The 18,479-nt window shown below is 46.8% G+C and overlaps 1 protein-coding gene across 1 annotated transcript in view; it reads right to left on the bottom strand.

The window, feature by feature from the left end:
* Positions 1–2,458: 2,458 nt before the first annotated feature.
* LOC122945559 overlaps positions 2,459–18,479 on the bottom strand; it is a 55,868-nt gene continuing 39,847 nt past the window's right edge. The window contains exons 9-15 of the mRNA XM_044304623.1: positions 14,726–14,806; positions 13,983–14,198; positions 9,073–9,096; positions 5,307–5,466; positions 4,546–4,817; positions 3,323–3,492; positions 2,459–3,226 (exon numbers count right to left, since the gene is read on the bottom strand). Coding sequence (XP_044160558.1) covers positions 2,843–3,226; positions 3,323–3,492; positions 4,546–4,817; positions 5,307–5,466; positions 9,073–9,096; positions 13,983–14,198; positions 14,726–14,806 — 1,307 coding nt within the window. The 3' untranslated portion in view covers positions 2,459–2,842. The remainder of the gene's footprint in view (positions 3,227–3,322; positions 3,493–4,545; positions 4,818–5,306; positions 5,467–9,072; positions 9,097–13,982; positions 14,199–14,725; positions 14,807–18,479) is intronic.

Here is an 18,479-nt window from a genome sequence, read left to right as displayed (position 1 = left end):
TAGAGCCTCGTCTCATGTGTGTGGGGATTGCTATACGCTGTATACTCCCCTGGCTATTACTCCTAGCTCTTGTAAAAGCTGTTCCTGTTGAGATATGAATTTGTTACATATTATGCAAATATGGGAACACCCTGGGGGTATCCCCTCCCCTCATAGTACCACCCACAGGTGCCTTTTTCTGGCTTTTTTATTTTTTTTAAGTATAAATATACACAATATTTAACACATTTACACTCACGTAAAGAATTATTAGGAACACCATACTAATACGGTGTTGGACCCACTTTTGCCTTCAGAACTGCCTTAAGTCTACGTGGCATTGATTCCACAAGGTGCTGATAGCATCTTTAGAAATGTTGGCCCATATTGATAGGATAGCATCTTGCAGTTGATGGAGATTTGAGGGATGCACATCCAGGGCACAAAGCTCCCGTTCCACCACATCCCAAAGATGCTCTATTGGGTTGAGATCTGGTGACTGTGGGGCCATTTTAGTCCAGTGACCTCATTGTCATGTTCAAGAAACCAATTTGAAATGATTGGAGCTTTGTGACATGGTGCATTATCCTGCTGGAAGTCATCAGAGGATGGGTACATGGTGGTCATAAAGGGATGGACATGGTCAGAAACAATGCTCTGGTAGCCCGTGGCATTTAAACGATGGCCAATTGGCACTAAGGGGCCTAAAGTGTGCCCAGAAAACATCCCCCACACCATTACACCACGACCACCAGCCTGCACAGTGGTAACAAGGCATGATGGATACATGTTCTCATTCTGTTTACGCCAAATTCGGACTCTACCATTTGAATGTCTCAACAGAAATCGAGACTCACCAGGCCAGGCAACATTGTAGCCTCTTTTTCCTATTTGTAGTGGAGATGAGTGGTACCCGGTGGGGTCTTCTGCTGTTGTAGCCCACCTTTCTTTCCCATTCTGACATTCAGTTTGGAGTTCAGGAGATTGTCTTGACCAGGACCACAACCCTACATGCATTGAAGCAACTGCCATGTGATTAGTTGACTAGATAATCGCATTAATGAGAAATAGAACAGGTGTTCCTAATAATTCTTTCGGTGAGTGTATATGCTTCTTCTTAACCTGATGAAGGGGGCCTGAGTACCCCCGAAATGCGTTGTTTTATTTGATGAGTAATTTCCATTAAAGAAGAAATATTTATTACATCTACATCTGTCCTGACCGGTGATCTTGCGCCGTAACTGTGTTCCTACCATATTGCTACTACATTGACTTTGGAGAGACTGGACTTCTCCTCCTGAAGAATCGGACACACCCGGCGACTGGACAATTTTTCGTAATAAGCCTACAATAGTGTTGTGTCTATGCTTAGCACAACTACCTAAGGTGAGCCTCCATTTTTTATTCTATTGACCAGTACTCTAATCTGGAGCCTACTACTCTATGGTGCGCTTCCTTGTGTATATTTCCACAGCTTCATAACGCCCAATTATTTAAGTCCTGATGATGATGTGTCATGGTGATCTCCCCCAGACTGATGCTTCCCAGGGTCAGTGCAGTGAAGGAGGAGCACCCTATATTCCCTCAGGGCACTCCCTGTAGCTAGGGTCTGATGGTAGTTTGGGGTGCCCTTGACGTTATATGTCTGTTTGGGTGGAAGGTAGGTCTTAAAATGGTGCAATGACCAGCGTGTAGTGTTAGGAGAGTCAGTAAACAGGCCAGATTAATAAAAATCTCTCTTTCCTGTGCACCATATAGTTGTAGTACATCCAGCAAATATCTGCCCAAAGTATAAATTCTTCCCAGATGTCCAAGCAAATAGTTTGCAGCAATGTTCACACTTTATCTTGCTGGCAACTGCAATCTAGCAACCATGACTGTAGTGTCCACTAATCTGAAGTGGTACTGAAGTTGTGGTAGAGTCCAGGTCCCCCACACATGGGCTTGCTTATACTGTAAAGTCATCTCTGGTAGAACTAGTGGTGTCTTTGACACCAATGCTTGGGTCAGTTCACACTGCCCATCAGAGACACCATCAGAGTTTTTGTAACTTTTTGGATAGTCAATGGAGGTCAGACTCCTCATCATGGCTTCAGTTAATATATTGAGTGTAGTATTTTACCCCTACTTTTTTAGGGTTTGACACTTTGTGTGACTTTTATTTTGTTGGGACTAAAGCTTGTGGCATCAAAAATATAAAGAGCGGATATCAAGGGAACGGGTATGAGGTTTGTCTTATGAAAGATAACTACAACCACCCCTCTCTGGTCTGCCGTGTTAGTCCAAGACAAGAGTCCTGGGACAATTCAATTCTCAGATCTCTTTTCCTCACTTGTTTCAGATATTTATATTACAATCGTCTGCGGAGTACCCCAAGCTAATTATAACCAACTGGAACAGGAATAACACAAAAAAGTCTCAAATATAATTTATTTTTTTACAGAAATGGGTGGCCAGATTCACAGAAAAACTGGTGAAATTAAGGTTTTATTCATTTGAGCTTATAAAACAACCCGAAAAGCTCCACAGACCAGACATTCACCCCCTGCCGCCGCCTCCTACAAATGTCTGGGTCGAAGAGCACACTGCCAGCGTAGACAACTGTGTTTGGATGGATCAGCTATGAGTTGGGCGAAGATGTTCCCCAGGAGCATACCTCTTCCTCTCAGGGGTTGGTAATTTATAATGATTGCCCTCATTAGTTTATAGGTTTTTTGGGAGATAACGTTCATGGATCTTTGATATATGGAGATCTCTGAGGAACCTTCTTGGTGAGACATGAAGGATTATGGATCTTGTAGACACTTTTCTTTGTTTTCATGTGACATTCGAGTCTTCAATCAGTTATATAGTAATACATTATTTACAGACAGAGAAATGCTTCTCTTGCCACATCCACAATTGCGGTAAATGCAATCACCATGACAAAAAGGCTGATTGATATTTGGAGTCTCCTTCCAGCTGAGGTGGTTTCTTGATTGGTCACCTTAGACAAGGTCAAAGCCTGAGATTCTACTTTCAGGTACTGTGTAATGACTGTGTTCATATTCTCAGTCGTTGCAGCAGTGGTTTTTAACTTTGAAATTGTGGTAGCACCTGTCCTCTCTTGTATCCAGGAGGAAAATCTGCTGACTTTTGTAAAGACTCCAGGTTTTTGTGGCTGGGCACAACCTTCACCCCAACTCATGATTCCAACCAGAAACCAGGATTCATGAGATGGACAAGCTAAAGGTCCCCCAGAATCCCCCTGTAGAGAGCACAATATTTAGAGGGTTAAATCCCTTCTAGGAGTAGGCAATAGACAGTTTGGACTATGATCCCCATAGAGATGATGCATGCTCACCTGACAGCCGTCTTTCTTGCCTTCAGGGTAGCCTGCACAGATCATGTCTTCTTTTACAAGATCAGGGGCATGGCTTGCATTAAAGGCGACTTGGAACATTTTATCACAATTAGTGGAATTGATAAGAGGAAGCTCGACCTTTTGTAAAGTGTGTGGAGCTGTCTGTGGCACTGAAACCAAACACAAGACTGGTTAATACTAAGCACACAAGAGCTTTTCTGTATAAAGCAGAGGATGGGAGCAGATTTTCCAAATTCTTTGACAGTCTGTAAAAAGGAGACCCTTCTAAAGACTCAAAACAAATGTTAATATATAGTCTTTAAGAATCATCATGGTTTTACAATTTTTCTAGGAAATGGTTGTCTGCCGGTAATTCTTTGATAAGTAGTCCTGAAAAAAAATTTAAAAAATTAAAAAAATCAGGGTGGCTACCGTGGATAGGACCTGGACTCTGCTTCGTTCTCACCTTATTCTTGAGACGTTCCCTCCAAAGACTGCTATTACTTTGGTCTGATCTGATGGGAATCTGACCACTAGGACCTTCACTTATCCTGAGAACTGGGGTGCCCTCTTTCTCTCTTATGTAAGGAACTATCTGAGCATGGAAAATGACTGCAATGCGTAGACACCTCCCTGCAAGGAACCGGGCTTGGCACTCTTGTTCTCAGGATTGTACTGTGAGGAAACTTTAAATTACCCAATGAGCATTGTCAGATCATCAACTCCAGTTTTTCTTATAGACATGGGAACTGAAAACCAACGAAAGTCAAAATTTACATGACGTTTTTAGGTTCTTCACATAATCTTTGGTTAATTGGCTTCCTATGAACCTAGCCCTAGTGTCTATATGATAAAATCCAATCGTGCTACTCATTGGGTAAGGAGATGTGGTTAATCACAGCCTACATACACCACTACAGAATATGGTGGTGCTATGAAAGGACCTGGAAACAAATCCACTTTTTCTTAAACTTTCCCCACAGGTCTGAAAGCTGCAATAAAGATGCCAGCCTGTCTGGATGGTCCACCTCTCCCAGAGATTTACCATCTCATCTGAACCCTTTCAGGACTTAAAGTGAGTTTGAAACCTTTGTGGATGTTCAGAAAGGATATCTAGAACATTGGGTGGTAGGATGTAGACACGACTTTATGAAGGAGGAACTGTACAAAAACGGCCTTAAGGTCTTTCCACCTCAATTAAATCAGATTTATGGGATTCTCACCATTCTCAGCAGTATAACCCCAGCCAGTCAGCCAGCACATCATCCCATTCTGGAACTCCTGGTCTTGGGATGGAAGAGTAATTGGCTGGATATTGTCATTGAAGTTCACAGGCATCTCCAGTTGTAGCAGCGCCAGGTCTCCACTGGTTATACCTCCATTGTATATCGGGTTGATGATGACTTTTTTCACTGCCACAGAAAGCCTTGTGGAACCTGTATCCATGAGGTTCAGAACTCCCAACAGAACTTGAAGTTTGCGATGAGTTTTGCCACTGAAGTAAAAAAAAAAAGAAGAAAAAAGCAACATTAATGTGAGATACCAAAAGATGAAGTAATTGTGCTGGACACCATGAGTGGAGATCATGTATATAAGACGGACCTGTCTACTCTAGATACAACATATCTACTGTAATAAGTGTTCCTACCACAGGGTGGTGGCGTGCAGTGATGTACAAGCTGCTGCATGTGGCTCCCAGACATGTTTTATTTCAGCAGCTCACCAAGTGGCCAGGAGTGGTATTACAAGTAAAGTTATCGGAGGCAGCAGTGGGAGCCAAATTATGGCTTACAGAGTTTTCTTGATGCAAATTTTGACAAATGTAAAACTGTCAAATAATAATAATAGAGGCAAAAGGATCAACACCTAAAGATAAAAATATCACACTAAATGTAGGCGTAGTTCAGTATAATAAATGACCCCTAAAGATCAGGGAGGAGCGCAGGGTTCAGTAGGGAATTTTGTAGGAGCGAAAACAACTTACACCACACAGTGCGCTGCCGTCACCACCCAGTCCTGGGAGATCAGAGACCCTCCACAGACAGAAGCGTTCTCATATAACAGAGCAGCCTGCCAGGGCCACTCCCGGGGCGCAGCGTCCTGTCCACCCACAACACGCTGCAAGGAGGAAAGCTGAGCACTACCTTTAAGGAAAACATATAGAATTCAGGCTCTGAAGAGACAACATAGTGGAGAGATAGAAAGTAAGAAAGAAAGATAGATAGATAGATAGATAGATAGATAGATAGGACCCGGGCAGAGGATGAATCCCTAGCACCCATGGACTACAAGGAATTTTCCCTCTCTACCCAGGAAAGGGATGACATCTACCTCTGCGCACCATACATCCCTCCATCAGAGTCCCCCTACTGCAACCCTGATGTTAATGAGGTCCTACAAAGGGAGGCTGCCCAATTCCAGTCCCGGGGCAGGGTGCTGATCTGCAATGACCTCAATGACAAAAGGGCACAGAGAAGGACTGTCTGACCTCTAACGAAAACACATACATCCTTCGGGGTGAGACCCACTACCTTTTTGAAATGCGTCAATCTGCGCATGAGTGCAACAGTGTGTCCTCACGTGTTTGCATGTGATTTCAAATAAAGCAACTACCAAGAATTTAAGCTGAATTGCTGGAACTCAAGTTTATTTTCAAATAAGAAGCAGCTATGACAGAGTTGATAACAAGAGCAGGAAAGTCCTGCTGAGCCTGTGCCGGAGCTTAGGACTGTACATAATGAGCGGGCGTATCAGGGGTGACTCTCTAGGATGGTTCACACTAAACTCCCATGTGGGCAGCAGTGTTGTGGACTATGCCATCACAGACATAGACCTAGCAGACATAAATGCCTTTATAGTCACTCATGAGACACCTGTCAGACCACAACCAGATCCTGCTGCACATGAGATCCACCGACAAGCCACCCACACAGCCCCATCAGTCTGGTCTCTACAATCTGCCACCATCCTTTAAATGGATCAGCCACTCTGCCAACGAATACACCAACCTGACCAACCGACCTGAAATCAAAGAACTGCTCACAAACCTTTACATGAGCTTCTATGAGTCAGACCAACAAGGGGTCTCCCCGGCAGTGAAAGATTTCAATAACATCCTGTACACAATGGCAGAACTAGCAGGCCTGAAACAGACCAATCTCAAAAGACCTAATAACAAACAGTCCCATAAATGGTTTGACAGCGACCACAAGGCTCTACACCGTTTCCTAAAGGTGGCCTCCAACCAAAAACACAGAGACCCCAACAACAGAGATGCGAGGGAGGCCTACGACACTCTACGCAGGCGATACAAATGCACCCTCAGAGAGAAGAAACAGAGGCGCCTCTCCCACAAGCCAGCAGCTTGAGGACTCCCTCCAGGACAGCTCATTCTGGGAAACCTGGCACCATATGGGCACAAAACCCAAGAAAAACTCTCTCCACATTCAAAATGGCAGCATCTGGCTCAACTACTTCAGGGACCTCTACAAAAACATCCCTGAAGAAGACCAAACCCTGGAACAGCAACAGATAACCACAAAACTGAGGGTCATGGAGGAGCCATCAAAGACTTCCAGAACCCTCTGGACTCACCAATCACCATGCAAGAAAGGCCAGCGGTACTGACGGCATCCTGCCAGAGATGATTAAATACTGCACCCCAAACATACACATAGCACTGGCAAAATTATTCACCCTCATCCGCAGTTTGGGACACTTCCCGCCAAGACTGTAACCAAGGCTTCATAACACTCATCTACAAGAATGGAGACCAATATGATCCAGCCAATTACAGAGGAATCTGCGTCAGCAGCACACTGGGGAAACTGTTCAACAGCATCATTGACAAAAGAATACTCACCTTCCTCACACACCACGAGGTCGACATCAAAGCCAAGCCGGGTTCATGCCAAAACACTGCACCACTTACCATATCTATACCCTGCACAGCCTCATCAAGACACACGGCCACAACATCAAATGTGGCAAAATATTTGCCTGTTTTGTGGACTTGAAGAAGGCGTTTGACCTGGGCCTGTTCCTGAAATCTTGGAGAGCGGAATAGGAGGGAGAACGTATGATGTCATCAAGAGCTTATAGACCAGGAACCAATGCAACGTGAAGGTAAATGGGAAGAAGACGGCATATTTCCAACAGGCCTGAGAGGTCAGACAGGGCATCAGCCTGAGCCCAACACTCTTTAATATCGACATCAATAAACTGACTGCAGCTCTGGAGGCCTCCTCAGCACCAGGCCCCCCCCTGCATGACCGCAAGGTGAAGTTCCGGCTGTACGCCGATGACCTCCTGCTTCTATCCCCAACAGAGAATGGCCTCCAAGACATTCTGGCAGTACTGGAACAATTACATGGGCACTACCCATCAATCCAAAAAAGTCATGGTGCTCCAGAGGAAGGGCCAGAATAAAGCCCCCATTTCCTCCTTCACATTAAATGGCTTGACACTGGAGAACACCAACAGCTACACCTACCTGGGGCTGGAGCTTAGCCAATCAGGGAGCTTCAAAGCAGCAATAGAAACCCTGAAAGGAAAATCCTACAGAACCTTCTACGCCATCAGAAGGCAACTGTACCACCTCAAACCACCAGTGAGGGTCTGGCTGAAAATATTTGATGGTGTCATCGCCCCAATCCTGCTCTACGGCAGTGAGGTGTGGGGCCCGGCCACCTACCCAGACCAGTCAAAGTGGTATTCCAGCCCAACAGAGACCTTCCATCTGGAGTTCTGCAAATACCTCCTCCAAGTCCATCGCAGCACCTCCAACATGGCGTGACGGGCAGAACTGGGCAGGTTTTCACTATGGCTCACTGTGCAGAAGAGGGCGATATCATTCTGGGCGCACTTACAGGACAGCAGCCCTGGCTCTTACCACCACCAAGCCTGGCTGAGCCACAGGGCCCAGAGCAAACCCTGGCCCTACAACTGAGTGTCAGCTGTCTGCCCAGCCAAAACCCCCAACATGCCCTGAACAAAGCACAAATAGTACATAGAGGAATGGAGAAGCAAAATAAACACCTCCCAGAAACTTACCGTATACAAATCACTGCAACGGGACTACACCGAGGCGCCCTACCAGGAGAGGATACCCCACCCCAAACACAGACAGATCCTGAGCCTGTACAGACTGAGCGCCCACAGCCTGGAGATGGAGACTGGGCGGCACAGGCAGACATGCAAGCCGCGGGAGAGCAGACTGTGCCAGCACTGTGTGCAGGGGCCCTGGAGGATGAGGCCCACTTCCTGCTACACTGCAGCAAATACTCACCTGTGAGGGCCGCTTACTTCCAGAGACTCTCCGCTCACATCCCGGACCTCACTGCCATAGATGAACCTGAGGAAGCGCTACATCCTACTGGGGGAAGAGGAGTCCGATGTGCAGATCGCTGCCTAATATGTCTCCACCTGCACCAACTAAGAGGAAGATGAGACACCATGGACTGCTATGCCCCGATACTGACCCTACAACCCCGCCCCACCCATTTACTACATGGATTATTATACCCCTATACTGCCTCTTTAACCCCCTATAATCTCCACATCAAACCCCCCTCTACAATAGCTGTTATTCTATTTTACTTTGGCAATGCTAAATGTTTTACTTGGACGTGCCAATAAAGCTTTTTTGAATTTGATAGGAGCAAGATAGATATAGATAGATATAGATAGAGATAGATAGAGATAGATAGATAGATAGATAGATAGATAGAGATATAGATATAGATAGATACCTGGAGCTGTTTTCATCAAAATACCTGGAGAATGGATAGATGGAGAAGTTATGATCTGTGTATTAATTGTGAAAACAAAATTTAGCAAAAAACAAATCAGAAAAAAAATATAATAATAGCATAGTAGCTGCAGAGGTCATCTATACAGTCCAGGGAGGTCATATATACAGACCTGACCGGACTGTATAGATGACCTCCCTGGACTATATAGAAGACCTCCCTGGACTGTATAGATGACATCCTTGGACTGTATAGATGACATCCCCGGACTATATAGATGGCCTCCCCGGACTGTATAGATGGCCTCCCCGGACTGTATAGATGACCTCCCCGGACTGTATAGATGACCTCCAGGGAGACCCCACCGGACTGTATAGATGACCTCCCTGGACGCTATAGATGACTTTCCTAGACTGTATAGTTGACCTACGGAGAGACCTCAACAGACTGTATAGATAACATCCCCAGACTGTATAGATGACCTCCCCGGACTGTATAGATGACCTCCCTGGACTGTATAGATGGCTTCCCTGGAATGTATAGATAGCCTCCCTGGACTGTATAGATGACCTTCCCGGACTGTATAGATGACCACCCTGGACTGTATAGATGGCCTCCCTGGATTGTATAGATGGCCTCCCTGGATTGTATAGATGGCCTCCCTGGACTGTGTAGATGGCCTCCCGGCACTGTATAGATGGCCTCCCTGGCCTGTATAGATGACCTTCCTGAACTGTATAGATGACCTCCTTGGACTGTATAGATGACCTCCCCGGACTCTATAGATGACCTCCCCGGACTCTATAGATGACCTCCCCGGACTCTATAGATGACCTCCCCGGACTGTATAGATGGCCTCCCTGGATTGTATAGATGGCCTCCCTGGACTGTATAGATGAGCTCCCCGGACTGTATAGACGACCTACCCGGTCTGAATAGATGACCTCCCTGGACTGTATAGATGACCTCCCCAGACTGTATAGATGACCTCCAGGGAGACCTCACCAAACTATATAGATGACCTCCCTGGACTGTATAGATGAATTCCCTGGACTGTATAGATGACCTCCCTGAACTGTATAGATGACCTCCCTGGCCTGTATAGATGACCTTCCTGAACTGTATAGATGACCTCCTTGGACTGTATAGATGACATCCCCGGACTCTATAGATGACCTCCCCGGACTCTATAGATGACCTCCCCGGACTGTATAGATGGCCTCCCTGGATTGTATAGATGGCCTCCCTGGACTGTATAGATGAGCTCCCCGAACTGTATAGACGACCTACCCGGTCTGAATAGATGACCTCACTGGACTGTATAGATGACCTCCCCGGACTGTATAGATGACCTCCAGGGAGACCTCACCAAACTATATTGATGACCTCCCTGGACTGTATAGATGAATTCCCTGGACTGTATAGATGACGTCCCTGAACTGTATAGATGACCTCCCTTGACTGTATAGATGACCTCCATGGACTGTATAGATGGCCTCCCTGAACTGTATAGATGACCTCACCAGACTGTATAGATGGCCTCCCTGGACTGTATAGATGGCCTCCAGGGAGACCACACCGGACTGTATAGATGACCTCCCTAGACGCTATAGATGACTTTCCTAGACTGTATAGTTGACCCCCAGAGAGACCTCAACAGTCTGTATAGATAACCTCCCCAGACTGTATAGATGACCTCCCCGGACTGTATTGATGACCTCCCTGGACTGTAAAGATGGCCTCCCTGGACTGAATAGATGACCTTCCCGGACAGTATAGATGACCTCCCTGGACTGTATAGATGGCCTCCCTGGACTGTATAGATGGCCTCCCTGGACTGTATAGATGGCCTCCCTGGACTGTATAGATGACCTCCCTGGCCTATATAGATGACCTCCCTGAACTTTATAGATGACCTCCCTGGACTGTATAGATGACCTCCCCGGACTGTATAGATGGTCTCCACGGACTGCATAGATGGTCTCCCTGGATTGTATAGATGGCCTCCCTGGACTGTATAGATGAGCTCCCCGGACTGTATAGACGACCTACCCGGACTGTATAGACGACCTCCCTGGACTGTATAGATAACCTCCCCGGACTGTATAGATGACCTCCCCAGACTGTATAGACGACCTCCCTGGACTTTATAGATGACCTCCCTTTACTGTATAGATGACCTCCAGGGTGACCTCACCAAACTATATAGATGACCTCCCTGGACTGTATAGATGAATTCCCTGGACTGTATAGATGACCTCCCTGGACTGTATAGATGACCCCCTTGATTGTATAGACAACCTCCCTGGACTGTATAGATGGCCTCACTGACCTGTATAGATGACCTCCCTGGACTGTATAGATGGCCTCCCTGGACTGTATAGATGGCCTCCAGGGAGACCTCACCGGACTGTTTAGATGACCTCCCTGGACGCTATAGATGACTTTTCTAGACTGTATAGTTGACCTCCAGAGAGACCTCAAGAGTATAGATAACCTCCCCAGACTATATAGATCACCTCCCCGGACTGTATAGATGACCTCCCTGGACTGTATAGATGGCTTCCCTGGAATGTATAGATAATCTCCCCGGACTGTATAGATGACCTCCCCGGACTGTATAGATGACCTCCCTGGACTGTATATATGGCCTCCCTGGATTGTAAAGATGGCCTCCCTGGACTGTATAGATGACCTTCCCGGACTGTATTGATGACCTCCCTGGACTGTATAGATGGCCTCCCTGGATTGTATAGATGGCCTGCCTGAACTGTATAGATGAGCTCCCCGGACTGTATAGACGACTTACCCGGACTGTATAGATGACCTCCCTGGACTGTAAAGATGACCTCCCCGGACTGTATAGATGACCTCCACGGACAGTATAGATGACCTCCCCGGACAGTATAGATGACCTCCAGGGAGACCTCACCGGACTATATAGATGACCTCCCTGGACTGTATAGATGAATTCCCTGGACTGTATAGATGACCTCCCCGGACTGTATAGATGACCTCCCCGGACTGTATAGACGACCTCCCCGGACTGTATAGATGACCCCCCTTGACTGTATAGATTACCTCCCTGGACTGTATATATGGCCTTCCTGGACTGTATAGATGACCTCCCCAGACTGTATAAATGGCCTCCCTGGACTGTATAGATGGCCTCCAGGGAGACCTCACCGGACTGTATAGATGACCTCCCTGAATGGTATAGATGACTTTCCTAGACTGTATAGTTGACCTCCAGAGAGACCTCAACAGACTGTATAGATAACCTCCCCAGACTGTATAGATGACCTCCCCGGACTGTATAGATGGCTTCCCTGTAATGTATAGATAACCTCCCTAGACTGTATAGATGACCTCCCCGGACTCTATAGATGACCTCCCTGGACTGTATAGATTGCCTCCCTGGACTGTATAGATGACCTCCCTGGACTATATAGATGGCCTCCCTGGACTGTATAGATTGTCTCCCTGGACTGTATAGATGACCTCCCTGGACTGTATAGAAGACCTCCCTGAACTGTATAGATGACCTCCCTGGACTGTATAGATGACCTCCATGGACTGTATAGATGATCTCCCCAGACTGTATACATAACCTCCCTGGACTATATTGATGACTTCCCCAGACTGTATAGATGACCTCCCCTGACTGTATAGATGGCCTCCCTTGATTGTATAGATGGCCTCCCTGGACTGTATAGATGAGATTTTTGGACTGTATAGATGACCTCCCTGAACTGTATAGGTGACCTCCCCGGACTGTATAGACGACCTCCCCGGACTGTATAGACGACCTCCCTGGACTGTATAGATGACCTCCCCGGACTTAATAGATGAATTCCCTGGACTGTATAGATGACCTCCCTGAACTGTATAGATGACCTCCCTGGACTGTATAGACGACCTCCCCGGACTGTATAGACGACCCCCCCTGACTGTATAGATGACCTCCCTGGACTGTATAGATGGCCTCCCTGGACTCTATAGATGGCCTCCCTGGACTGTATAGTTGGCCTCCAGGGAGACCTCACCGGACTGTATAGATTACCTCCCTGTACGGTATAGATGACTTTCCTAGACTGTATAGTTGACCTCCAGAGAGACCTCAACAGACTGTATAGATAACCTCCCCAGACTGTATAGATGACCTCCCCTGACTGTATAGATGGCCTCCCTTGATTGTATAGATGGCCTCCCTGGACTGTATAGATGAGCTTTTTGGACTGTATAGACGACCTCCCTGAACTGTATAGACAACCTCCCCGGACTGTATAGATGACCTCCCTGGATTGTATAGATGACCTCCCTAGACTGTATAGATGACCTCCCCGGACAGTATAGATGACCTCCAGGGAGACCTCACCGGACTATATAGATGACCTCCCCGGACTGTATAGACGACCTCCCCAACTATATAGACGTCCTCCCTGGACCGTATAGATGACTGCCCCGGACTGTATAGATGACCTCCCCGGACAGTATAAATGACCTCCAGGGAGAGAGAACCGCACCGGACTATATAGATGACCTCCCGGGAGTGTATAGATGAATTCCCTGGACTGTATAGATTTGTATTCTGATACTTTTTTCATGTTGTCACCCCATCTGACAACATTTTCAAACCCTTGGTGGTCTAGGCTAGCAAAAGGGTTCACTGTAGCTTCTTTTGTGGTCTATAGTAGCAGGGTTTATTTTTATATTTCATGCAGTTTGGGCCACTGAAATGGGGATTGGTAATCTTCTGTACTTGACCGCAACACCCTGAGAAAAAAGGGGACTGGGGGGCAATTGTCCACTTTGCCACCTCCTAATGCCAGCCCTGCTGAGACATGTTGGTTACCTTGTATTATTGGAGGCAGCATTTGCCATCACACAGAATTCTTTAGGTTACTCACCCAGGACTAGCAGTAAGACAGCAGCGGTGGTCCTCCGGCTTATTGGTGGTCCTTGTCCATGGAGATGTTGGGCACGATTTCTTGGGTTGGGGGTGTTCATTGTCCACGCAGCTGATTCAGAGTATCCTCTGTATGGCAGTACGTGCTGGACTCGTGGGCCCTCAGTGGTGGTACTCAAGTCTTTTATTGTAGATGCCCTGAGTCCTACCGTCTTCTCTTCTTATCCCTCTCTGTACCTCCTCATGGGTTCCACCAGTGTCCTGTCTTCCTCCAGCAGGTCAATGACTGACTGCACCACCTCTGCTTGCTTTTTGTAGACTCGTGGCCCCCTGAGGCACTGTCAGCCTTCGGTACGTTCCGTGTCCTGGCTCTGCTACCTAGCCTCATTGTCTCCAAGCAGAAGTCAGTCCAAGTCCTTTACACAATTAGCTCGATTCATCAGTGAACTGGATTATGCCCAATTATTAGATTGACAATCAGGGAAGCAAATGAGAAATTAATAGTCTCACATAATATATGGCTCCCCCGACGTGAACGCCTCCACCGGCAAAAAAGAGAGAAATGTCCCCATCATGGAGCACAATATGTCAGGGCGGTGGTCAGGGGAGGTGGCCTGCCTACATGGTGGTATTTTACTGTTTGTGCACAGCAGTGTCGTTCCTGTGTGTTATGAGCACACGCGCCTCGCTGCAGTTGGGGTCACGTTTCCCCGACACAGGATTTTCTTTGGCAGTCATTATTACGGCCTTTGTGTTTCCTGGATGCAGCAGGAGGACACGGGCTGCGCAGGTGACAACAAGCATCATCTGAACAGACGCCTCCAGCTACAGGCGTGCAAGGCAAAATTACTGCTCAGCCCATCCACATGCACTACATCCATGAGGTATACGCCGGTATAGTGAGAGATGTGGAGCCATTACCTGTGTTACATAAGAATAGGGTCCAGGACAGCTGTCTGCACACATGTATATACACGAGACAGTGTATATATGGCCCGACTTCCATATATACACTGTCTCCTTATCATTTCACAATAAGTATAAAAGTACATACCTTATACTCAATTATTTATACCAGAATACTGCCATACAATACCAAATACTGCAACCACATAGTACCCACACAACACAGCACTAATACTACTTTCCATACAACACAAGATAATACTACCATATAGTGTCCACATACTAAAGACCAAATAATACTGCAATACAATGCCAAATTACACTATACTACAAAGACGACACAGTCGAGTGCCATTATTCTGAGCAGCAACTAATATCCAGAGTATCCTCAGTGTACAGCACGGACAGCAGCTACACAGGCCCGGAGTGACTCCATAAGGTGCTAGTAGGTGGCCACAGAAGGGGGTGTGGGGGAGGATCCATAAAGCGAACAAGACCATCGAGGTGGTCCCACAGCTGCTCAATTAGGAATTAGGGTACTTTCACACGTTTAGGTTTTCCGGTATTGAGTTCCATCATAGAAGCTCAATACCGGAAAAAAACGCTTTCGTTTTGTCCCCATTCATTGTCAATGGAGACAAAATGTAACTGAACAGAACGGAACGCTCCAACATGTATTCCGTTCTGTTTAGTTGCGTTCCCATGACGGAGAGCAAACCACAACATGGATTTTGCTTTCCGTCCTGGGATGTGGAGCAAGACAGCCTATCACTCCTTATATACCCACCGAGGGATATGTGTGCAGACAGCCTATCACACACCTTATATACCCACTGAGGGATATGTGTGCAGACAGCCTAACACACACCTTATATACCCACTGAGGGATATGTGTGCAGACAGCCTATCACACCTTATATACCCACCGAGGGATATGTGTGCAGACAGCCTATCACACCTTATATACCCACCGAGGGATATGTGTGCAGACAGCCTATCACTCCTTATATACCCACCGAGGGATATGTGTGCAGACAGCCTATCACACACCTTATATACCCACTGAGGGATATGTGTGCAGACAGCCTATCACACACCTTATATACCCACTGAGGGATATGTGTGCAGACAGCCTATCACACCCCTTATATACCTACTGAGGGATATGTGTGCAGCCTATCACACCTTATATACCCACTGAGGGATATGTGTGCAGACAGCCTATCACACCTTATATACCCACTGAGGGATATGTGTGCAGACAGCCTATCACACACCTTATATACCCACCGAGGGATATGTGTGCAGACAGCCTATCACACACCTTATATACCCACCGAGGGATATGTGTGCAGACAGCCTATCACACACCTTATATACCCACCGAGGGATATGTGTGCAGACAGCCTATCACACACCTTATATACCCACCGAGGGATATGTGTGCAGACAGCCTATCACACCCTTATATACCCACCGAGGGATATGTGTGCAGACAGCTATCACACCTTATATACCCACCGAAGGGATATGTGTGCAGACAGCCTATCACACCTTATATACCCACCGAGGGATATGTGTGCAGACAGCCTATCACACCTTATATACCCACCGAGGGATATGTGTGCAGACAGCCTATCACACCTTATATACCCACCGAGGGATATGTGTGCAGACAGCCTATCACACACCTTATATACCCACTGAGGGATATGTGTGCAGACAGCCTAACACACACCTTATATACCCACTGAGGGATATGTGTGCAGACAGCCTATCACACCTTATATACCCACCGAGGGATATGTGTGCAGACAGCCTATCACACCTTATATACCCACTGAGGGATATGTGTGCAGACAGCCTATCACTCCTTATATACCCACCGAGGGATATGTGTGCAGACAGCCTATCACGCACCTTATATACCCACTGAGGGATATGTGTGCAGACAGCCTATCACACACCTTATATACCCACTGAGGGATATGTGTGCAGACAGCCTATCAACCCCTATATACCCTACTGAGGGATATGTGTGCAGCAGCCTATCACACCTTATATACCCACTGAGGGATATGTGTGCAGACAGCCTATCACACCTTATATACCCACCAAGGGATATGTGTGCAGACAGCCTATCACACACCTTATATACCCACCGAGGGATATGTGTGCAGACAGCCTATCACACACCTTATATACCCACTGAGGGATATGTGTGCAGACAGCCTATCACACACTTTATATACCCACCGAGGGATATGTGTGCAGACAGCCTATCACACACCTTATATACCCACCAAGGGATATGTGTGCAGACAGCCTATCACACCTTATATACCCACCGAGGGATATGTGTGCAGACAGCCTATCACACCTTATATACCCACCGAGGGATATGTGTACAGACAGCCTATCACACCTTATATACCCACCAAGGGATATGTGTGCAGACAGCCTATCACACCTTATATACCCACCGAGGGATATGTGTGCAGACAGCCTATCACACCTTATATACCCACCGAGGGATATGTGTGCAGACAGCCTATCATACCCCTTATATACCCACTGAGGGATATGTGTGCAGACAGCCTATCACACCATATATACCCACCGAGGAATATGTGTGCAGACAGCCTATCACACCTTATATACCCACTGAGGGATATGTGTGCAGACAGCCTATCACACCTTATATACCCACCAAGGGATATGTGTGCAGAGAGCCTATCACACACCTTATATACCCACCGAGGGATATGTGTGCAGACAGCCTATCACACCTTATATACCCACCGAGGGATATGTGTGCAGACAGCCTATCACACCTTATATACCCACCAAGGGATATGTGTGCAGACAGCCTATCACACCTTATATACCCACCAAGGGATATGTGTGCAGACAGCCTATCACACACCTTATATACCCACTGAGGGATATGTGTGCAGACAGCCTATCACACACCTTATATACCCACTGAGGGATATGTGTGCAGACAGCCTATCACACCCCTTATATACCCACCGAGGGATATGTATACAGTCTATCACACCTTATATACCCACCGAGGGATATGTGTGCAGACAGCCTATCACACCTTATATACCCACCGAGGGATATGTGTGCAGACAGCCTATCACACCTTATATACCCACCAAGGGATATGTGTGCAGACAGCCTATCACACCTTATATACCCACCAAGGGATATGTGTGCAGACAGCCTATCACACACCTTATATACCCACTGAGGGATATGTGTGCAGACAGCCTATCACACACCTTATATACCCACTGAGGGATATGTGTGCAGACAGCCTATCACACCCCTTATATACCCACCGAGGGATATGTATACAGACAGTCTATCACACCCCTTATATACCCACTGAGGGATATGTGTGCAGACAGCCTATCACACCTTATATACCCACCAAGGGATATGTGTGCAGACAGCCTATCACACACCTTATATACCCACCGCGGGATATGTGTGCAGACAGCCTATCACACCTTATATACCCACCGAGGGATATGTGTGCAGACAGCCTATCACACCCCTTATATACCCACCGAGGGATATG

Source organism: Bufo gargarizans, chromosome 8 (genome assembly GCF_014858855.1).
Source record: "Bufo gargarizans isolate SCDJY-AF-19 chromosome 8, ASM1485885v1, whole genome shotgun sequence".
NCBI classification, from domain to species: Eukaryota; Metazoa; Chordata; class Amphibia; order Anura; family Bufonidae; genus Bufo; species Bufo gargarizans.
The sequence above is the reverse complement of the archived record's forward strand: the minus strand, read 5'-3'. Positions and strand labels throughout refer to the sequence as shown.